The 23,680-nt window shown below is 42.8% G+C and overlaps 1 protein-coding gene across 4 annotated transcripts in view; it reads right to left on the reverse strand.

The window, feature by feature from the left end:
• arhgef28a (Rho guanine nucleotide exchange factor (GEF) 28a) overlaps window positions 1–23,680 on the reverse strand; it is a 127,004-nt gene that overhangs the window by 35,697 nt on the left and 67,627 nt on the right. For 2 of the 4 annotated variants that reach the window (XM_020466279.2, XM_031808821.1), the window contains exons 10-25: window positions 17,686–17,795; window positions 17,276–17,556; window positions 13,919–14,090; window positions 13,566–13,689; window positions 8,299–8,341; window positions 7,238–7,339; window positions 5,932–6,049; window positions 4,497–4,644; window positions 3,802–3,857; window positions 3,577–3,613; window positions 3,150–3,279; window positions 2,934–3,031; window positions 2,684–2,824; window positions 2,067–2,317; window positions 1,629–1,754; window positions 155–272 (exon numbers count right to left, since the gene is read on the reverse strand). In XM_020466279.2, the coding sequence (XP_020321868.2) occupies window positions 155–272; window positions 1,629–1,754; window positions 2,067–2,317; window positions 2,684–2,824; window positions 2,934–3,031; window positions 3,150–3,279; window positions 3,577–3,613; window positions 3,802–3,857; window positions 4,497–4,644; window positions 5,932–6,049; window positions 7,238–7,339; window positions 8,299–8,341; window positions 13,566–13,689; window positions 13,919–14,090; window positions 17,276–17,556; window positions 17,686–17,795 (2,055 nt within the window). The remainder of the gene's footprint in view (window positions 1–154; window positions 273–1,628; window positions 1,755–2,066; window positions 2,318–2,683; window positions 2,825–2,933; window positions 3,032–3,149; window positions 3,280–3,576; window positions 3,614–3,801; window positions 3,858–4,496; window positions 4,645–5,931; window positions 6,050–7,237; window positions 7,340–8,298; window positions 8,342–13,565; window positions 13,690–13,918; window positions 14,091–17,275; window positions 17,557–17,685; window positions 17,796–23,680) is intronic. The other 2 variants (XM_031808823.1, XM_031808824.1) reach the window with 2 other exon arrangements.

Below are 23,680 nucleotides of genomic sequence, written 5' to 3' on the forward strand. Positions count from 1 at the left end.
CTTACTGTAACTGCTGTATATTATCACTGATAGCTGAGCTGTATGATAAGACCACCTGTCCAACAAAAAACGAGCCTGGTCGTGTTATCACGATTTGATTTATCTGATCCTAACAGCAGTGGCCAGCAGAGCAGAGAAAGGCAGACAGACCGACCCTGGGTGTACTGTAGAATCCTCTCCAACAGAACAGGGTACTTAGTTATCCTCTGGGTCACCAACAAGATGCATTCTGGGATCTCTCTCCTCCGCACCAAATAGTTATTACTTTGTTGCTATAGAAACACACAATCAACCATTAATAATTAGTCACAAGTGGAATATTTAAGACCATTTAACTTGTTAGGACAGATCATTTCTCAAGATACACTACATGGCCAAAAGTATGTGGACACTTGCTCGGAAAACATTTTATTCCAAAATCATCGGCACTAATATGGAGTTGGTCCCCTCTTTGCTGCCACAACAGCCTCCACTCTTCTGGGAAGGCTTTCCACTAGATATTGGAAGATTGCTGCAGGGACCTGCTTCCATTCAGCCAAAAGAGCATTAGCGAGATCAGGCACTGATGTTAGGCGATTAGGCCTGGCTCGCAGTCGGCGTTCCAATTCATCCCAAAGGTGTTCAGTGGGGTTGAGATCAGGGCTCTGTGCCGGCCAGTCAAGTTCTTCCACACCAATCTCAACAAACCATTTCTGTATGGACCTCTCTTTGTGCACGGGGGGATTGTCATGCTGAAACAGGAAAGGGCCTTCCCCAAACTGTTACCACAAAGTTGGAAGCACAGAATCGTCTAGAATGTTATTGTATGCTGTAGCGTTAAGATTTCCCTTCACTGGAACTAAGAGGCCTAGCCCGAACCATGAAAAACAGCCCCAGAAAATGATTCCTCCTCCACCAAACTTTACAGTTTGCACTATGCATTGGGGCAGGTAGTGTTCTCTTGGCATCCGCCAAACTCAGATTTGTCCGCCGGACTGCCAGATGGTAAAGAGTGATTCATCACCCCAGAGAATGTGTTTCCACTGCTCCAGAGTCCAATGGCGGCGAGCTTTGCACCACTCCAGCCAACACTTTACGATTGGTGATCTTAGGCTTGTGTGCGGCTGCTCGGCCATGGAAACCCATTTCATGAAGCTCCCGACAAACAGTTATTGTATTGACTTTGCTTCCAGAGGCAGTTTGGAACTCGTGAGTGTTACATCCGAGGACAGACAATTTTTACGTGCTACGCGCTTCAGCACTAGGCGGTCCCGTTCTGTGAGCTTGTGTGGCCTACCACTTCATGGCTGAGCCATTGTTGCTCCTACATGTGTTCTCTTCACAATAACAGCACTTGGTTGACCGGGGCAGCTTTAGCAAGCCAGAAATATGACTAACTGACTTGTTGGAAAGGTGGCATCCTATGACGGTGCCACGTTGAAAGTCACCTAGCTCTTCAGTACGAGCCATTCTAATGCCAATGTTTGTCATCGGAGTTTGCATGGCTGTGTGCTCAATTGTATACACTTGTCAGCAACAGTGTGACTGAAATAGCCAAATCCAGTAATTTAAAGGCGTGTCCACATACTTTGGCCATGTAGTGTAACTCTTGAGGCTTATAGAGGTGTCATAAACAGACAAGCCCGTACCTTGATGAAGGTCTGAAATCGTTTGTTGTGTTGCTGTAGCTCTTTGAAGAAGGTGACTGCCTCAGTGTGATGGCTGCAAAAGTCTCCATACACCTGTTTCATCCTCTCTGCGTTCTCTTCAGAAAACTGCACCAGAAATTATACAGCAGTTATACAGGCACTCATACTGAGCCAACGTACTCAATCAGTCACAGTTTAATACCACAGTCATGTCTATTGAGGTTGAATTACAGGAGAGAGTGAGTGGATGTTGGCAATGTTTCAGACACACAAAAACATATTTGTATTTATCCATGTTTTGTGGTGGTATCAGCACTGCCATGTAATTTTAGGGGTTATAAATAAATTCTGTCTCCACAGATTCCTGACCGTATGACAGAAAGTACAATACTGTTCCGCCCCGACCCCACCCCACTCCACTTCATTTTAACAGCGCACCTGTTGCAGCAGAACGTCTCCGATGCGTTCTATGACGTAGTTCCTGTTCCCGTATGGCTGGGCGGAGCTGTGGCGGCGTTCCCTCATGGAGTTGAAGAGGTCGTGGTGGAGGAGGAGGAGTTCGTCCAAACAGGGGAAGACACGCCCCACGGCGCCCGCGTCCAGCTGGACCTCCTCCCTCATCCCTCGCCGGAAGACCTCAGCCATGATGCACAGAGTCTGGAGGTGGTGCATCTCTGTCTGCATCAACTCTGAGAGGACGGACACACACAAAAACAGTGCGTGTTTGTGATCTACTACATTGCAGTTGGACTGCGCAGGATCGCACATCTACAAATCATCTCGCATCCCAAACAACCATGCATTACGTGTAAATTTTTGCGATTCCGCGTCTCGTCTTGCTCAAACCAACTACCCACATTTCAAAGATGACAAAGGTCCCTCTAGACAAACATATCCCTTGGGCATAGCATAATAACAAACCGTAAACATTCCTGTGCTACGGCGCATAACATTTCATAAGTCATAACTCATTCATAACTCAAAACTGTACCACAAAACAGCAGGGTTAGGTTACATATGGTGGTTCAACTGTTCTGAGTACATCGTTAGCTCACCATAGATGACGTCCTGTCTCTTGACCACCCGTTTGTCCTGCTTCTTACAAAACTTGTGTTCCACTGTCAGACTCCAAGACTCAGCCTCGTAGTCCAGAGCATCAGCAGCCAGGTCGCTGTGGAGACCGGTGTCCACACAGTCTACAGGACGAGAGGGGGGACGAAAAGAACATGATGGTGACTTTTCCCTTTTAACCGTTAAGATGATCACTTTTCCAATTGTCACTCTTGGTTCCCGTCCCTGCAGTACCTTCTCCGAGGGAGGAGTCAGTGGAGGAGGATGGCTCCTCTGATCGGCCAGGACTCCATCTCCTGTCAGACACCACTTCCGGACTCTCACTAAGCCTGCTGGGAGAGTGACAATATGTCAATGACATAAGCATCATCGCAAAAAAAAATTAATCACAAGCTTACTGTAATATACTGAGAGTAGGTGAGTGTGTGAGTGAGCGGATGCTTAGCTGACCTGTCAGTGGAAGAGGGGACGCTACTGGAGAGGGGATTGGGGAGGGAGGCTGTTTCCCTCCTGTCCCTCTGGCTCATCATAGGTAGAGAGGCTGAGGTGGCGATCAGACATGAAGAGGGACTGTCTCGCACTGTGAAGTATAAAGGAGGGAGGGGAGGGGTGTTATTGTTTCAGCATTCCTTCCTGTGTGCTTCACATGATGACAACAAAGAGCTCTGACATTTTATTTTCCCTTTATTTTATCAGGGAGTCATACTGAGACCAAGGTCTATTTAACAGATGAATTGAATTACAGAAAATACACACACCAAATATAAATACAAAATGCAAGCAGAAAGAAAGAAAAACAGTCATAAACAACAAAACACATTCATCAGTAATAAGGTCCTTAGTCAGTGACCCTTGAACTCTGCAATGTAACACTCACTCTGCGGGAGGGATGCCGTTCGGTTCTTCACAAGTTTCTATAGATAAAAAAAAAAAAGATTAACAAAAGGATAGTAGGATACCAGACAACCCAAACATTCCAACTAGATCACTTTGTTCAACAGAGAGAGATGAGGAGTAGATGTGTCACTGGACTGGTATAGCCATGTCTATGTTTGTGTGTGTGGTTGTGGGTCGGGGCAGCAGTATCCAGGCTGAAACTCACCTTTAGACACGGCGGAGCAAAGTCATTACAACCCTTATGGACCATGAGTGTACAACCTTAGGGAGAGAGGGATAGGTTCATAACGAGAAAAAACTAAAGACTGGAAATAGACAAAACTCATGTTTTGAGTTACTGTAGGGTTAAAACAAAAACGTTTTAAGTCCGCATACAACTTATGAAATATTAATTCAGTTCTATAATTGTCCAGCAAAAAGAATTGCGAATTAAAGTTAATTTATTTTAAACTTTCTTTAACTAGGCAAAGTCAGTTAAGAACAAATTCTTATTTACAATGACGGCCTACAAGGGAACAGTGGGTTAACTAGCTTGTTCAGGGGCAGAACGACAGATTTTTACCTTGTCAGCTCAGGGATTCGATCCAGCAACCTTTCGGTTACTGGCACAACGCTCTAACTTGTCGAATGCAACAAAAAAAAGCCTATACAGTATATTTTTCTTGAGATACAATATGTATTGGTATACTGTATTAACCATAAATATGTGATATCTTTCAATTAATTTACATTGTTCAGAAGTGTACAGATCACGGAGATATGCTTGTATGTTTGTAACATTGAGCGACAAATTGTTGTTTGTTTTGACTGATCAGGTGATGTACTACTGGTTAATTGTTGATGTACAAAGGCTGTTATTAATACATTTTGATTGACAGATTGATTAACTGTGTTACTTACTGGAGCAGTGCAGAAGTTCCTTGCCAGTAGCAGGTTTGTCACAGACCAGACAGACCGTGGGTCCAGCACAGGACCCCGTGGAGAAGTGATGTCCATTCTGCTGCCTGTCCTTGTCTCTCTCCTCCTTCTCCCTTTCCTTCTCCTTCCCCTTGGAAAACCAGGGTAGATTCACAGGGGTGAACATCAGAGGTATGGATAGGCGGGTTACTGTAACTACATCAAAACTCATATACTGTAACTACATCAAAACCCTTCAGCCACAATCCATCAAAGCATATCATGTAATTGTAACACTAACACCATAGGCTAGCCTCGACTTAAAGCAATATCAGTCAGGTTACTTGTACAATGAAGTAGCCTTGAAGTAGCCACAAATAGCCACACATGTGCACTGACTCCAATTGAGGCAGTTTGAGTGAGAAGGATCCCCGCCTTATTTTAGCCAATTTTAAAGTCCACTGTGAAGGAGACGGAGCATTGCATTAACACATTGGGTGGGGGGGGTGGGGGGGGTTGTAAATGCAGATCCACCAACAAAGGGTTTATGATGAAAAGGAAAGAAGCTACACAAGGGTTTGGAGTGGTGTTTTGGGTTACAGTTATTACCCAAAACATTTCCTGCTTCTTGTCATCTGTCACGATCGTTATAATGAGCGGACAAAGATTCAGAGTGGTATGTTTCCATCTTTTTATTTGGAGGAGAAACTTAAAGAACAAAAACAATAACGTAAACAAACGAAACGTGACGCTAATATAATGCTCACAGGAAACTATACCTAGACAAGATCCTACAAAGCACAATGGGGAAATGGCTGCATAAATATGAGCTCCAATCAGAGACAACGTAAACAGCTGCCTCTGATTGGGAACCATACCAGGCCACCATAGACATATATATTCACCTAGATAACCCACCCTTAGTCACACCCCGACCTAACCAACATAGAGAATAAAAAGCTCTCTATGGTCAAGACGTGACGTCATCATGTGAAGCACAGATCCTGATGTGAATACTACAGTATAAGGAGAAGGGTTGGGATGATGATAATAATTATATTCATCATCATCATTATTATTATTATAATACATGGTATTTATGTAGCGCTTTTCAACAACCCAAAGTCGCTTGAAAATAGGCTTTTGTATCCGATAATTAAGTGATAATAGCAGCACAACTTTTTTTGTGATAATAGACGGTCAATTATATTGTATTTATAGCCCTTTATGGGTATGTCATGCAGTCCTTATAGCTGTAGATCGTTAGATTTAGACTGAGTGGTAGATTACATGCGAGTCAGTCGGTGTGTATATTCTGTCTTTGATTATTTACTCTAGTGGAGTACGTCTCCGAACATGGCATATGCTCTAAATGGAAAGTCTGGCGGCAAGATTAGTGCTGACCTAGTCTCACGATTAGTGTTAAAATAGTGTTTACCTTGTTGCGTGTGCTCGACATCCGGCTCTTGAGGAAGCTGAAGGTACGAATCACTTTGTATTTCTCTGACGCCACCTTGGAAGGGATGTTGTACTTGTCCCACTCCTCTTCTTCAATTCTGTTCAGACGCAATGGGGTCAGCATCATATGTGACTTTCCATATGTTGTTGGTTTTATAAACGGTATCCATACCAGTCTTATTTGCTGATCTTTATTTCTGCCTGGTCATCTCAAATTAATTATTACTCAGTCATTTCTGCGAGTAGTAATCTTCTTAGAATTTCATCTATAACCAGGTTTCCATCCAACCTTTTTTACTACAGATGAAATAAGTTATGATGAAATTCACAGGGTGGTGAAAGTGTACGGTTTATGAGCTTGATGTTGCTTTCAATAAATATCGAGGGTCTTATTCTGGTGACATGATAGATTATTTTCTTCCCTTTGACAATTAAAAAGTATCTCACTCTTTTGCCCATAACAGGAATCTCATCTTATGTCTGCGAGTAGTTTGCTTGAGTGCATGTGCAAAGACCAGAATGGGCACATACGCTACATAACTCAACATGTTTTGTGTCAAAACGTTCAGTAGAGTTGAAATTTTGAGTATTCAAATGAAAATCGGCCGCCAATTGGATGGAAACCTAGCTAATGAGGCCATGTGGAAACAAAAACGTTTTAACTCCGCATACAACTTATGAAAGCACAAACCTTATAGTAAACATGGTACTTGGTTAGTAGTTCAATCAGCCTGTGATGGTCATACCAGGCTGGATCAAGTGTACAGTTGGAGCACATGCACCACAAAGCCAACCATCGATGTTCATTACAGAATTAAGACAAGCAAAAAGTCCGGTCAAAACTCCATTAAGGTGTTGTCTACTTAACTTGTGGCAAATGAGCTGCCACCAACTTTTTCGTGTTACAAAGCAATTCATTTTCACCATGAGTCAGTGGTAGAGCACTATGGGTTAAGGGTTACACAGTAGTAGTTACAGACACATGCAGCACACGTCTGGTAATCAAACATGGTTCATTCATTGACATCAACAGCATACAAGTGCAATCTCGAAAGGTTATTTTTGATGCCATGCTAGGCAGAGAGCATTGTGGGCACAAACGTAGACGTTAAATGTCACGAGGGTTAAAATGGTTGACTTAAAAGGGGTTAGAGGCTGAAGCTAGGGACTAGATGGCTGGCTTCCAGATCAGGGGAGTTACTGTAGGGTTAAAAGCTATGGGCTATCTGCCCAGTGGAGAGGAAGGGCCAAGGCTGTCAGCCCAGAAGGGGGCGATGCCCACATACTCTTTGAGGAACTCTGAGAGGGTGAGGTGTTGGAGGGACTCTGCCAGCTCAACGCTGCCCTCGTCGTCTGCAGACTGGGCACGCTTACGGAACTTTAACTCCCTAGGGGGACACACACACACACACACATTACACACACAGCTCTGATACATACAGTACATGAACACACACACTAACATGCGCACACATACACTAACATGCGCACAGGTACAGGAAACATACTCTAGAGGGCGCTATAGTGCTGTGACCGTGTGCATTCAGGACATTTTAACTCCTGAATGGAGGGAGGACAAAGGCAGTTGGCATGGTTCCCGGCAGCATCTCATCACAATGAAGGACATAGTGAAGCAGGAAACAAAGAGGATGCCTTTTCTTTGTCCGTCCCACATTTACTCAAAGGATACTATACAGTGAATCCTACCTACACTCACTGTGTCACCAAGTTACAGTGCATTAGCCTAACTTCATCTGAGCACAGTACTTGTATTTGAAATTTGCATTGGACAACATTTGCATGGCTAAATAAACACTGTCTGAGCACAATGGGCTTACAGTTTAGTCTACAAAAACAGTTTGGGTACAGATTTTTTTTAAAGTGTCATATGTCTACGCCACTACCTGTGACACAGGGTTAAAACAGCCCTACAAGCTGTGGCACACTAACAAAGTTATACAATCAAAGCCTGGAGTTAAACAAAGAGCTGTTATTGTGGGGGTTTTACGTGCCTTGCTCAAGGGCACAACGGCATGTAGGATTTGATATCAGCAACCATCCGGTTGCCAGCTCACTTCCCGCCAGACTTAACAAGTCAGATCCGGAATTTGAATTGGCAACCTCTCCGGTTGCTGGCTAGCCTCTCTACGTGCTAGGCTACCTGCCACCCCTTTTCTTGATATGAAGACAACCAGGAACTCCACGACAGAGACAGCCCTCGGTCGCCCAGCAACCAACCAAGTAGTCTTGGTGAAGGCTGGAGAGCCTGGGAATTAGGGGAAAACTGTATGGAACTGTAAAAATATCACACTCACTTTGGACAAACACTACGTCAGTGGATACATACCTTTTTTCTTGAGGTTGCTTTGATAGGCTGAACTCTCTCCGTTCTGTGTAGGACAAGACAGAACATGAACCCTCTGTGTGAAATGAAACAGCATGAGCAACATTATGGATGACCCCCCCTACCCAGTAATGTTGAGCTTACACTGTGATTTGGCAGGATAGCCTAGCCAGCCAATGCACTTACCTATGCCCTCACCCTACATAAATACTGAAATACAAGCACACCTACAGTACCAGTCAAAAGTTTGGACACACCTACTCATTCAAGTGTTTTTCTTTTTCCTATTTTCTATATTGGTCAAATAGCCCTTACACAGCCTGGAGGTGTGTTTTGGATTATTGTCCTGTTGGCTGTTGAAAAACAAATGATAGTCCCACTAAGAGCAAACCAGATGGGTTGGCATATCGTTGCAGAATGCTATATAAATCACAGACAAGTGTCACCAGCAAAGTACCCCCACACCATCACACCTCCATGCTTCACGGTGGAAACCACATCCGTTCACCGTTCATCCGTTCACCTACTCTGAGTCTCACAAAGACACGGCAGTTGGAACCAAAAATCTCTAATTTGGACACATCAGACCAAAGGACAGATTTCCACCGGTCTAATTGCTCATGGTTCTTGGCCCAAGCAAGTCTCTTCTTCTTATTGGTGTCCTTTAGTAGTGGTTTCTTTGCAGCAATTCAATTCAACAGTCTCCTCTGAACAGTTGATGTTGAGATGTCTGTTACTTGAACTGTGCGAAGCATGTATTTGGGCAGCAAACTGACATGCAGTCAACTGTATTTAACCTATCCTCTACAGCAGAGGTAACTCTGGGTCTTCCTTTCCTGGGGCGGTCTTCATGAGAGCCATTCTCATCATAGGTTTGATTGATGGTTTTTGCAATTGCACAGGAAAGGAAAGTTCTGGAAAAAAAATCCAGATTGACTGACCTTCATGTCTTAAAGTAATTACGGACTGTCGTTTCTCTTGGCTTATTTGAGCTGTTCTTGCCCTAATATGGACTTGGTCTTTTACCAAATAGAACTATCTTCTGTACACCACCCCTACACAGCTGATTGGCTCAAACACATTAACCTATCTAGCGCAGGAGTTCCGCTAGCGGAACCCCTCGACAACATTCTGCTGAAAAGGCAGCGCGCGAAGTTCAAAAATATTTTTTTGAAATATGTAACTTTCACACATTAACAAGTCCAATACAGCAAATGAAAGATAAACATCTTGTTAATCTACCCATCATATCCGGTTTCAAAAATGCTTTACAGCGAAAGCACAACATATGATTATGTTAGATCACCGCCAAGTAAAAAAAACAGCCATTTATCCAGCCAAAGATAGGAGTCACAAACAGCATAATATAGATTAAATTAATCACTAACCTTTGTTCTTCATCAGATGACGCTCATAGGACATCATGTTACACAATACATGTATGTTTTGTTCGATAATGTGCACATTTATATCCAAAAATCTCAGTTTGCATTGGCGCGTTACGTGCAGTAATGCTTTGATTCCAAAACATCCGGTGATTTTGCAGAAATACTCATAATAAACATTGATAAAAGATACAAGTGTTAAAGATAGACTTCTCCTTAATGGAACCGGTGTGTCGGACTTTACAGAAAAAGCATAATCTGAGAACGGCGCTCAGAGCCCAATCCACCCAGAGAAATATGCGCCATTTGGGAGTCAACAGAAGTTAGAAATAACACAATACATATTCACTTACCTTTGATGATCTTCATCAGAAGGCACTCCCAGGAATCCCAGTTCGACAATAAATGACTGAATTGTTCAATAAAGTTCCATCATTTATGTCCAAATAGCCACTTGTTGTTAGCGCGTTCAGCCCAGTAATCCATCTTCATGAGGCGTGAGCACTTCGTCCAGACAAAAACTCGAAAAGTTCCGTTACAGGTCGCAAAAACAAGTGAAACGATGTATGGAATCAATCTTTATTGATGTTTTATGTGAAAAACATCCTAATGTTCCAACCAGAGAATTCCTATGTCTGAAGAAAAGCACTGGAACGAGAGGTAACTCTGTCGGGAGCGCACGTCACGAGCTTGAGACACTCTGCCAGACCACTGACTCAAACAGGTCTCATGAGCCCCTCCTTTATAGTAGAATCCTCAAACCAGTTTCTAAAGACGGTTGACATCTAGTGGAAGCCGTAAGAAGTGCAACTTGCTCATAGTTTTGATGTTTTCACTATTATTATTCAATGTAGAAAATAGCAAAAATAAAGAAAAACCCTTAAATGAGTAGGTGTGTCCAAACTATTGACTGGTACTGTGCATACATGTGCACCTGCACGTCGGACGTACACACAGTAGCCACATATCTGCCACGCCTAGTGTTAGCACAGAGCGAGTGGTGGAGGATAGAGGATCTAAGGTAAGCTGTACTTACTACCAGGGTGGAGTAGAGACATAGATTTAGACAGAGAGAGGGCCTGAAGGCGACACCGCCTGTGGCTCACTCTGTGGAACACGCCATCTACAGGGTAGAGTGGACATAGCACTCACTAGGCCACTCAAAGGAACAGAGGGAGGCAAAGATGTGACCAGAGCCATGTAGGGGGAAAATCTCAATTGCATTTCCTTAATTCCTTGCGACCTCTCTTCTTGCCTCCTTCTCAAAACCCATTGGATGAGAAGGTCAGAGGTCCCTCGTTAGTTACATGTTAGCTATAAACAGTACTGACTATCTACTGAAGTGGCTACAGTTAGTTAGTGACAACACAGAGAGCATGATTATCCAACAACAGACAGTAGGCCTACTGCTTCCTGTACCAGCCAAACTCCCATGACAAACCAAATAAGTGAAGAGAGAGAGACTAGCTCAGATAAAATCAATCCAGGGCCTGTGTCCACAAAGCGTAGTAGGAGTGCTGATCTAGGATGATCAGTTTTGCCTTTTAGATCACAATGAATAAGATTATATGAACAGATCCTAGATCAGCACTCCTACTCTCAGACACTTTGTGGATACGGGCCCTAGTCATACAGTAGCAAGGCTCAATTCACGCCCACCTGAGAATACATACAGCTCTGTTCAGCTTTCAACTGGCTGTGTTTGAGTAACCAATTGTCAGCGAACTGTCACTTCACAGACTTATCAAAATAGAAACGGACGATATTCATAGAATTACCTGTACAAATCCCCCTTTCTCTTGGACTTTACTAATCGGGGAAAAGTGTAAAACGATGTCTCAAAAGGACAGGGGTATCGTCGGAAATCATAGACATGGGACTAAAAGGTTTTGGCCCACGTGTTTATCAAAGTTGATATATCGCTGGGGAATAAACGCACTGACACGGCAACTACGTGAACAGAGAGAAGAGAAAATGGTCTACTTACAGAAAGTGTTTCCCTTCGTGGGATAGACAATGTAGATGTTGGATTAGATGATAATGTAAACAAAGTCGCCACTCAGAAAAGAAAGCACAGACAAATCCACATATCTAAACCAGGATTGTGTCGAGGCACAGATCTGGGGAACGGTACCAAAACATTTCTGCAGCTTTGAAGGTCCCCAAGAACACAGTGGCCTCCATCATTCTTGAATGGAAGAAGTTAGGAACCACCAAGACTCTCCATAGAGCTAGCAGCCCGGCCAAACTGAGCAATCAAGGGAGAAGGGCCTTGGTCAGGGAGTTGACCAAGAATCCAAATGTCACTCTGACAGAGCTCTAGAGTTCCTCTTTGGGGATGGAAGAACATTCCAGAAGGACAACTATCTCTGCAGCATTCCACCAATCAGGCCTTTATGGTGAAATGCACATGACAGCCCACTTGGAGTTTGCCAAAAGGCACCTAAAGACTCTCAGACCAAGAGAAGCAAGATTCTCTGGTCTGATGTAACCAAGATTGAACCCTTTGGCCTGAATGCCAAACATCACATCTGGAGGAAACCTGGCACAATCCCTACGGTGACGCATTGGGTGGCAACATCATGCTATGGGGATGTTTTTCAGCGGCAGGGACTGTGAGACTAGTCATTGAGGATTGAGGAAAAGAGGAACGGGGTAAAGTACAGATAGATCCTCGATGAAAACCTGCTCCAGAGTGCTCAGGACCTCAGATTGGGGCGGAAGTTCACCTAAAGGACAACGTCCCTAAGCACATAGCTAAGACAATGTAGGAGTGGCTTCGGGACAAGTCTCTGAATGTTCTTGAGTGGCCCAGCCAGAGCCTAGACTTGAACCCGATCTCTGGAGAAACCTGAAAATAGCTGTGCAGCGGAGCAAAGTATAGAGAGATCCTCGACTGGGGCGACAGTTCACCTTCCAACAAGAACACAACCCTAAGCACACAGACAAGACAACACTGGATTGGCTTCGGGACAAGTCTCTGAATGACCTTGAGTGGCCCAGCCAGAGGCTGGACTTGAACCCGATCAAACATTTCTGGAGAGACCTGCAAATAGCTGTGCAGCAATGCTCCCCATCCAACCTGACAGAGCTTGAGAGAATCTACAGAGAAGAATGGGAGAAACTCCCCAAATACAGGTGTGCCAAGCTTGTAGCGTCATACTCAAGAAGACTCGATGAGGTAATCAATGCAAAAGGGGCTTCAACAAGGTACTGAGAAAAGGGTCTGATTACTTATGTAAATGTCATACTTCAGTTTTGTATTTGTAATAAATGAGCTATTATTTCTAAAAACTGTTTTTCTTTGTCATTATGGGGTATTGTATGTAGATTGATAAGGGAAAAAACAATGCAATACATTTTTAGAATAAGGCTGTAAGTCAATGGGTCTGAATATTTTCCTGAAGGCACTGTATATTTGACATTCAATTGAATTCCTGAAGTCACACCAAAATGTCTGGATTCCATAGATTTTGTCTCTCTCATGATACATTTTTTTATGTGCTATAATTCAATAAAAAAAAAAATTCATCAGAACATTATCAGAACTGTATTTTTTACCTTTTCTCCATTTTGAAGACCGTTACTACATATAGAAGGACAGGATCAAACATACAAAGACAAACAAGGCATTGGAAGTGATGGGACTATCAATATCACCATGTTCTCAGAAAACACTGTCACCTTTATTCCAATCGAAGTAATAACCCACTGGGCACAGACGTCAACACAACATCTATTCCTGGTTGGTTTAATGTATAAAAAAATAACTAAATGACGTGGAAACAATGTTGATTCAACCATTGTGTGCCTAGTGGGAAAGTTCTCAGGAAGGGTTTCTCAATGGGGGGGTTAATAACTGCAAAAGGTCCCATGGACGCTAACCTGGGCTGAGGTCAGATGTCGCAGGCTGGGCTGAGGTGTCACGTGAGAAGCGGGAGGGCAGCAGGCTGATCTTGGGGGAGGAGTAGGAGTAGGAGCGGTGTCTGATCTTCTGGTCGCCCATATCCTGGAAAAATACAAAACAACATAAACACTTAGGTCAACACAATGGTGAGGAACTATATACATTTTAGATTTACAGTTGGTCCTAATATACATGTCCTTACAACCTCCTTTGGAGTGGAATAGTCAGTAGATTGTCAAAGGAGGAGGAGAGAAACGATGACATTTCTTTATGTGAGTCTCTGTGTGTGAGTCTCTGTGTGAGGGTGGACAAGAAAGCTTCTGCATGGTACCTTTGTGGGGGTGGGGTCACCGGCTGAGGAGGCAGAGTGTGTGCGTGTGCAGGTGAGGTCTGGGGCGGTGTCGTCCCCGCTGCTACGAGGGTCAAAGGTAAGAGGAGAGAAGGGAGACTTCTCCAGAACCCCCTCCTCCTCACTGTCAATCACTAGAGCTACCAGACTGGGGCTGTCAGGGAGAGAGAGAGAGAGAGAGAGGAGGGAACTTCAACATAAAGGCTCATCTGAAGAACTGGTGGTCCTCTGTAGCTTAATTGGTAGAGCATGGCACTTGCAACGCCAGGATAGTGGTTTCGATTCCCAGGACCACCCATACGTAAAAATATGTACACGCATGACTGTAAGTCGCTTTGGATAAAAGTGTCTGCTAAATGGCATATATTATATTATTACTACAGCCTCCTCATATCCATACTCTAAGTGCTGAAACCAACAGCTGGCGCAAGGTACAAGTAAATTAATTGGCTTCAGCACATACAGTATGGGATTGCACATACAGTATCCACATAGAGAAAGCCTCACACTATGAGAAAATACTGAATATATTTGTTCAGGTAAGAACTAACAATATATGTAATCTTACATGACATGTAATCTTCAGTTTATTATCGCAGTACAGTAACACAGAACTGTGATACAGAACTTTTGGTTTCTTTCAGTCAACAATGCAGATATGATATCTCAAAGCTCTGGAACTACCTTTATCTTAGCTTTTAAGCTGTTTCCCCATCTGGTACAGGTACCACCACCACACTCCCCCCTCTCTCCCGAGCTTTCGCTCGCCCCCACAACACACACGCACTGTTGGGGCGAGTAACTATGAAACTACAATGGCTAGCCCCAAATTGATTTTTTTTACTGGTGCTTTATGCTATTTGCCTCATGACTCCTGTTTGCTTTGTTGACTATGAACTTGATTGTTTATCTGACAGACTATGCTTGTTCCCACACTCAGGACTCTGACACTCTATTGGTTACATGGCCTCCCATCCTATTCTAACCACCTCTCGCTGGCTTTATATTAATGTTACCTGATGAAATTGCTGTACAATATGATCTTGTTGCCATCTAATGCACATTCAAATGTCATAAATCAACACTGCAGAGCTCTCATTGTCTTCTGCCATGCCCTGATTGTATTGCTGCTGATGATCTCTGGAAATGTGCATGTACACCCTGGCCCATCTATTATTGCAAGCCCTAATTCTGACTTATGCTCTGATAACTGCTTCACTGATTTCGTAAAAGCCTGGGTTTCCTGCACGTTAACACTAGAAGCTTATTAGCTAAAATGTATCAATTGAAAGTGTGGGTTCACAGCTCCAATCCAGATGTGTGGTCATTACTAAGATGTGGTTAAGAGTGTTTTGAACACTGATGTTAACCTTTCTGGTTATACCCTTTTTCAGCAAGACACATCTTCCAAAGGTGGTGGAGTGGCAATCTTTACCAAGGAACACCTTCAGTGCTAGGTTTTCTCCACCAAGTCTGTCCCCAAATAATTTTATTTGCTGGTTTTAAGCATTAAACAGATATTTTTTGACTGTTGCTGGGTGTTATCGTCCACCATCAGCACCGACCTGTATCCTAAATGCCCTAAGCTCTCTCCTTTCCCCTTACACTAAGTCTGAATTTGTCCTGCTAATTTGTCCTGCTAAACTGGGACATGCTTAAACCACCTGACCAAGTCCTAAAGCAATGGGACTCCCTAAATCTTTCTCTGATTATTACCAATCCCACAAAGTATGACTCCAAACACCCAGAAAAGGCTACTCTCCTTGATGTTATCCTCACAAATAATCCTGATAGGTATCAGTCTGGTGTTTTCTGTAATGACCTTAGTGATCACTGTTCATAATGGCTTCTCAGTGAAACGACCGATCCTGATTTGTCATAGACACTTGCAAAATATTTTTTTAATGAGCAAGCCTTTCTTCATGACCTGGCCCCTGTAAATTGGTATAGAATCAGCTTGATCCCCTCTGATGAAGATGCTTGGACCATCTTTTTTGATATTTTCAGTGGTATTGTTAACAAACACACCCCCATAAAGTAAATTATAATTAAAAACAGGTTCAGTCCTTGGTATGACCGTGATCTGGCAAATTTACTCCACCTCAAGAATTCCATTTGGCGAAAGGCTCGGCATACGCATACTCAAGCTGATGGGCTCTCGTTCAGACAAATTAGAAATAAGTGCACTCAGGCTATCCGGAAGGCCAAAGTTAGTTACTTTAAGGAGCAGTTCTCTCTCTGTGGGTCAACCCCAAGAAGTTCTGGAAAACAGTTAAAGACCTGGGCCCAGATTCACAAAACCTTCTTAAGAATGCATTTCTTAACTGCCATTTTTTCTTTAACTGTCGACTTAAGAAGAAAGTTAAGCAAAGTTGATATTCCTCAAAACGGTTGTTGGAAATTTATGTTAAACTTATGTTTTTCCTTAAGCAAAAAGTTAAGAAGAAATTAGATTATTGAAAATAAAGTTATTGGAAATGTTCTTAATTCCAAGATAGCTAAACTCGTGTCTTAAACTCAGGGCAGTGAGAGAAAAAGCTCATGAAAGCAGTTGAACATGTTTAATTCACTCAAACTTCATCTGAAAGTTTCAGTTTTGATTATTTTAAACCAAAGAACATGTTTTAGAACAGTAATCTCAGTACAAAATATTCTAACATGATGCCATTGCTAGCTAGATAGCTAACTAAATTGGTTGCAAAACAACAAACATGTTGAAGAGTTCATTAGAAAATCATTAAATCGTAAGATATTGTTGAGGAATTGCACTTACGAACTCTTAAGAAGCTTCTTATTCTCCCATGGAGAATAAACCCTCCTCCTCACAGCTGCCCATGTCCCTTAATGTTGATGATGTGGTTGTTACTGACAAGGAGCACATGGCTGAGCCCTTTAATCACCACTTCATCAGGATTCCTATTTGACTTAGCCATGCCTCCTTCCCCAGCCAAAATGTCCTCATCTCCCATCCCTTCTAATGCGTCGAGCCCCGATGCTCCTCCCTCTTTTTCCCCTGCCCCGCTACAAAGTTTCTCCCTGCAGGTGGTCACTGAGTCTGAAGTGCTAAAGGAGCTCCTTAAACTTGACCCAAAAAATACATCTGGGTCAGATGGTTTAGACCCTTTCCTCTTTAAGGTTGCTGCCCCTATCATAGTTTCGGGGCCTCTGAGGGTTTATACGTTGACACTACCTGGCTTCGGAGAGCATGTTTGCGATACGGGAGTTGGCCATATCCCACATGTGAGATATCGAAACAAATAATTGAAAGAGAACTTCTCTTGATCTAAAAAGAAACCCAATGGCTTGAGTAACAGGGGGTTGCATGAATGAGCTTGATACCTGAGGTTAGGTGACTCCAGAGGTGGGCTCCCTCTCTGATTGGTTAGGTATGAGTGGGAAAGGCTGTTCAGTCGGGCGAGGGCTCGGTCAGCAGGGGAGGACAAGGGAGAAGAAGAGACGAAGGGGGACTGTTGCTCCTCTAGTCCGTAGGGAGGTAGGGGTGGAGGGGTGACGGTGGCCTGTTGGAGGAGGACCTCTGAGTCCACTGTGTCCCACACCCTGCTGTCAGTCACAGAGCTGTCCCTCATTACCCCGGCAACACTAACCTTGAGGTCATCCACCTGAGTGAGTGAGTGAGTGAGTGAGTGAGTGAGAGAGAGAGAGAGAGAAAACACCAGATAAAAAGATCAATAAAGTATTTGCTCAAATACCATATCATCAATCGTGTGAGTTATGGTAAAGTGGTGTACCTCTGTGGAGAGCTGACTCCTGCCCTTGATGATGGAGGCTGATTTGTCTGCCACAGCCGAGTGGGAGAACTGTCTCTGGGTTCGTCTGGGGTGGGCCGTCTGGGACTTCACTGGAGAAAACAACACAACAAGGAGAATGAATGATAAATGTTGCTAAATTACATATTGACTGCTGCTGCTTTCTTGGCCAGGTCTCCCTTGCAAAAGAGACACTGTGTCTCAATGGGCTTTTCCTGGTTAAACAACATTTAATAAAAAGAAAGAAAATAAAAATGAGACTAATTACAGCCAAGAGTGTGGGGTGAGAGCCATCAGTCAAACAGAGGGCTAAGACCACCACAAAATAATGAGTGCTATGTAAGAACACAGCATAATGTTAAAATATACTAATAGATATTTATCAAAACACAACAGGCTGATGATGGCTTAGCAAAGATTAATGTCTGTTCCAATCAATCACAATCATCAAAACAACATTCTATTAGCCAATACCAGTTGAGAGAAGAATAGCATAATGGGCCTTTATGGCAATGGAATGCTAAAAAACATCCATTTCTGTTGACTTTGTAGTTCTAGAATACATGATGGAAAAGATTCCTTCCTATTCCCCATATATCAGCTGCTTGGTTGCTCTTACAGAAAAAACATGCGAATGTCACATGTGAACACGTGATCTTGTGTGATCACATGTGATTTAATGTTAAGTTAGTGTGATAACATGTGACATCATGTGAAGCTACATGTGATCAATTAAAATTACACATGTGATAATATGTAAGCACGTTGAGTGCATGATCTCGTGAAATTCATGTTAAAAAAATGACAACATGGGGATTTAACATGAAACTACACATGACAACATGTGAGCAAATGAAAACACGATCTCATGTTAAATATTTATTTGCATTTGTACAGCTAAATTCAGGTGTTAAAGGACAGTATGCTGCTGTAAGCTGATTCAGCCTCACAACCTCTTGGTTGCTAGCTACTTTAAGTTCCTGCTGCACCACCAGGTCTGTGGACATAATGGAAATTGGCAAGAATACGTTTCTGTACTTAAAGTTGCAGTAAAAATAAAGTAAATATAACTACTTATGTGTTATTTCCATTAAAATGACAGTATGCTACTGAATTCCAATTTGAATTAGTGTAAGGAATCTTGTATAATTTCATACTGTGACCACACTCAGCCTTAAACAGGACAGCCTTAAACAGGATTTTAACTAATAATCGAATAATCTCTAGCAACCTGAAATGTCCTGCGAGGGTGCAATGACACCACCAGATCTGCGAGCGGGAAAGAGATATGGCCGTAGACTTATTGGCAAGAATAGATTTCAGCACTTTGCAAAAAAAGCTGCCCAGAATAAAGTTAATAATTGTCAAATAATCACAATCAATGTAAAACTAGCAGTGCCCAAGGACACTTGACGTAGAGTTCATTCTTTGAGGATTTGAACTTGCAACCTCTTGGTTACTTATTCATTCTATATATATTAAAAAAGCAATGATTAGGGTACCACGTTGTTACCTGGGGTACAAAAATGGTTAGGGTACCACGTTGTTACCTGGGGTACAAAAATGGTTAGGATACCACGTTGTTACCTGGGGTACAAAAAGGTCAACGGTTCACTGCCTTCCGAAATATTTCATACCCCTTGACTTATTCGACAGCTGTGAGTCTTTCTGGGTAAGTCTGTAAGAACTTTGCCAACCTGGATTGTACAAAATTTGCAATTTATTATTTAAAAAAATTCTTCAAGCTCTGTCAAATTGGTTTCAATCAGATTTAAGGCAAAACTGTAACTAGGCCACTCAGGAACATTCAATGTCGTCTTGTCCTGCTGAAAGGTGAATTTGTCTCCCAGTGTATGTTGGAAGCCTAAACAAACTCTCTAGTCTTTGCCGATGACAAGCATACCCATAACATGATCCAGCCCCCACCATGCTTGAAAATTGTTGCATTGGATTTGTAGCAAACATAACACTTTGTATCCAGGACATAAAGTTAATTTCTTTGCTATATTTTCTGCAGTTTTACTTTAGTGCCTTGTTGCAAACAGGATACATGTTTAAATTCTGTATATGCTTCCTTCTTTTTGCACTGTCATTTAGGTTAGTATTGTGGAGTAACTGCAATGTTGTTGATACATCCTTCATTTTCTCCTATCACAGCCATTAAACTGTAACTGTTTTAAAAAGTCACCATTGGCTTCATGGTGAAATCCTTGAGTGGTTTCTTTCCTCTCCGGCAACTGAGTTAGGAAGAACACCTGTATCTTTGTAGTGACTGGGTGTATTGACACATCATCCAAAGTGCAATTAATAACTTCACCGTGCTCAAAGGGATATTCAAAATGTGGAAAAAGTCAATGGGTGTGAATACCTTCTGAAGGCACTGTACACTTCACTCGCACACATATGAATTCAAATGGTACCGTTCAGTACCTTGTAGGTATAATGAGACATTTTCTACCCAATATGTTTTATATAAGGTGTGATCATTACTGCACTTGTACTGGTGGACCTCATTAGCATATTTGGTGGCATGATGAAATAATAGTATTTATGCCAAACGTCAGTGGAAGTGCTGTAGAAGTTTAAGTGTTTGATGGTTATGCCGATGCAAGTAGAGCACCTCCTTTGACATGGTCTGTTCAGCAAACTCGGTAAGAGAATGTGTCAGTAATGAGCTTAGGTTATTGTGCATTTCCCAGTAAATTAATGGCAACTTGTTCCCAAAAGTTGCTGTGAATGTCATTTCTTAACTGGAAACTAAACGTCACAAAACTTACTGGAAGAATGTTGCCAGTAACCTACAGGACAAGTGCTGCCACTAGCAACCTTGCCAATAACTGACTCTTCTGTTGACAACATACACATCACTTGCTGAAAGGCAGAATACTGTAACAGGGTCAGCCTATCAGCAGATTGAAGGCATGGCGTATTCTAGGCATGGCTTTCAGCTGGCTCTTTTTGGTGTCCCATAAGAGTGAATGTCATCCCAGTTAATGTGCTATGTTCCTAAACATTAAGCTTTCGGAAAGTATTCAGACCCTTTCCCTTTTTCCACATTCTGTTACATTTCAGCCTTATTCTAAAATGTATTAAATTATATATTTTTTCAATAATTAGGACAATGAGAAAATTGTTTTGACATTTTTGCAAATGTATATAAAATATAAAACAGAAATACGTTATTTACATGCAGACCCTTTGCTATGAGACGCAGAATTGAGCTCAGGTGCATCCTGTTTCAATTGATCATCCTTGATGTTTCTGCAACTTGATTGGAGTCCACCTGTGTTAAATTCAGTTGATTGGACATCATTTGGAAAGGCACACACATGTCAATATAAAAGGTCCCACAGTTGACAGTGCATGTCAGATCAAAAACTAAGACATGACGTCAAAGGTAATGTCCATAGAGCTCCGAGACAGGGTTGTGTCAAGGCAAAGATCTGGGGAAGGGTACCGAAACATTTCTCCAGCATTGAAGGTCCCCAAGAACACAGTGGCCTTCATCATTCTTAAATGGAACAAGTTTGGAACCACCAATACTTTTCCTAGAGATGGCCACCCGGCCAAACTGAGAAATCGGGGGAGAAGGGCCTTGCTCAGGGAGGTGTTCCTCTCTGGAGATCAGAGAACCTTCCAGAAGAACAATCGTCTCTGCAGCACTCCACCAATCAGGTCTTTGTGGTAGAGTCGTCCAACGGAAGCCACTCCTCAGAAAAAGGCACGTGACAGCCCATTTGGAGTTTGCCCAAAGGCACATAAGACTCTCAGAACATGAGAAACAAGATTCTCTGGTCTGATGAAACCAAGATTGAACTCTTTGGCCTGAATGCCAAGCGTCACGTCAGGACGAAACCTGGCACCATCCCTTACGGTGAAGCATGGTGGTGGCAGCATCATGCTGTGGCGAAGTTTGTCAGTGGCAAGGACTGGGAGACTAGTCCGGATCGAGAGAAAGATGAACGTAGCAAAGTACAGAGAGATCCTTGATGAAAACCTGCTCCAGAGCACTCAGGACCTCAGGTTGGGGCGAAGGTTCACCTTCCAGCAGGACAACGACCCTAAGCCAAGACAACGCAGGAGTGGCTTCGGGACAAATCTCTGAATGTCCTTGAGGGACTCAGCCAGAGCCCGGACTTGAACATCTCTGGAGAGACCTGAAAATAGCTGTTTAGCGACGCTCCCCATCCATCCTGACAGAGATTGAGAGTATCTGCAGAGAAGAATGGGAGGAACTTCCCAAATACAGGTGTGCCAAGCTTGTAGCATCATACCTAAGAAGACTGGAGGCTGTAATTGCTGTCAAAGGTGATTCAACAAAGTTCAACAATTTGACAGCTCTAACGAAGTTACACCTGCGACTGTGCCAAAACACCAGCTATGCAGGTATCGGCTATCACGTGTTTAGGCTTGATCTGATTGAATCTTGGCCTTAATGTCAAGTGTCCCTGAGCAATGCTACTTTTTAGTTGGAGTTGTCAAATGTTCGCACAATTATTGACATGATTCCAGGCAATGTTTAGCAAAGTGCATAAATGTATTCTTGTCAATAAATATGTGGCCGATTTCTGTCATGGCCACAGACCTGGTGGCGAAGCAGGAAATTGAGGTTATTGTCACCTGAGAGGTGGTGAGTTCAATTCCCAGGTGTAGTAGCATCCCAAGTGTGCTAATCAATGTTGAGTTCAATTCCATTTAAGTTCAAGTCAATTCAGAAAGTAAACGCAATTCCTAAATGTCCAGGAATGGGAAAAAATGAATTGGAATTTCTGTGTACTTCCTGAATATAGTTTGCTGTTGTGTATTTAATGAGAAAATATAGTTCAGCTGTAGAAATACATTAAAAGTTATTTCCACAGTAGCAGGTAATTTACTACAAAAATTGAAGGATTTTTTAAAAGCAGTTTGTGCCATAAGTGCATTGAAAGTATCCTATTAGTTTAAATGCAATTGCAAGTTGCAGAATGGGTCAAAAGGTAACCAACTGCATTGTGATTGACAGTAAATAGATAGCAAAACACTAATAAATATCAAATGTATTTATATAGCCCTTCGTACATCAGCTATCTGATCAGATATCTCAAAGTGCTGTACAGAAACCCAGCCTAAAACCCCAAACAGCAAGCAATGCAGGTGTAGAAGCACGGTGACTAGGAAAAACTCCCTGAAAGGCCAAAACCTAGGAAGAAACCTAGAGAGGAACCAGGCTATGAGGGGTGTTCAGTCCTCCTCTGGCTGTGCCGGGTGGAGATTATAACAGAACATGGCCAAGATGTTCAAATGTTCATAAATGACCAGCATGTTCAAATAATAGGTCTGGGACAGGTAGCACGTCCGGTGAACAGGTCAGGATTCCATAGCCGCAGGCAGAACAGTTGAAAATGGAGTACAGTATCCTATTAGCACAGACTGGAATATGTTATGGGATTCATCCAATGGCACTGAGGAGTATACTACCTCAGTCATTGGCTTCATCAATAAGTGCATCAACGACGACATCCCCACAGTGACCGTTTCCCAACCAAAAGCCATGGATTACAGGCAACATCCGCTCCGAGCTAAAGGATGGAGCTGCCGCTTTCAAGGAGCGGGACACTCATCTGGACGCTTATAAGAAATCCCGCTATGCCCTCAGACAAACCATCTAAACAGGCAAAGCATCAATAAAGGACTAAGATTGCATTTTCAACCTCTCTCTGATCGAGTCCGAAACATGTAGGTTTTAAAAACAGATCACCATAAGTCCCCATGCCCAAGAAAGCGAATGAAAGCTGCCTAAATGATTACCGCTCTGTAGCAATCACGTCATTAGCCATGAAGTGCTTTGAAAGGCTGGTCATGGCTCACATCAACACCATCATGCCGGAAACCCTAGACACACTCCAATTCGCATAACGCACCAACAGATCCACAGATGTCGCAATCTAAATCGCACTCCACACCGCCCTTTCCCATCTGGACAAAAGGAACACTTATG

The sequence above is a fragment of the Oncorhynchus kisutch genome, linkage group LG29, assembly GCF_002021735.2.
Source record: "Oncorhynchus kisutch isolate 150728-3 linkage group LG29, Okis_V2, whole genome shotgun sequence".
In the NCBI taxonomy this organism is placed as follows: Eukaryota; Metazoa; Chordata; class Actinopteri; order Salmoniformes; family Salmonidae; genus Oncorhynchus; species Oncorhynchus kisutch.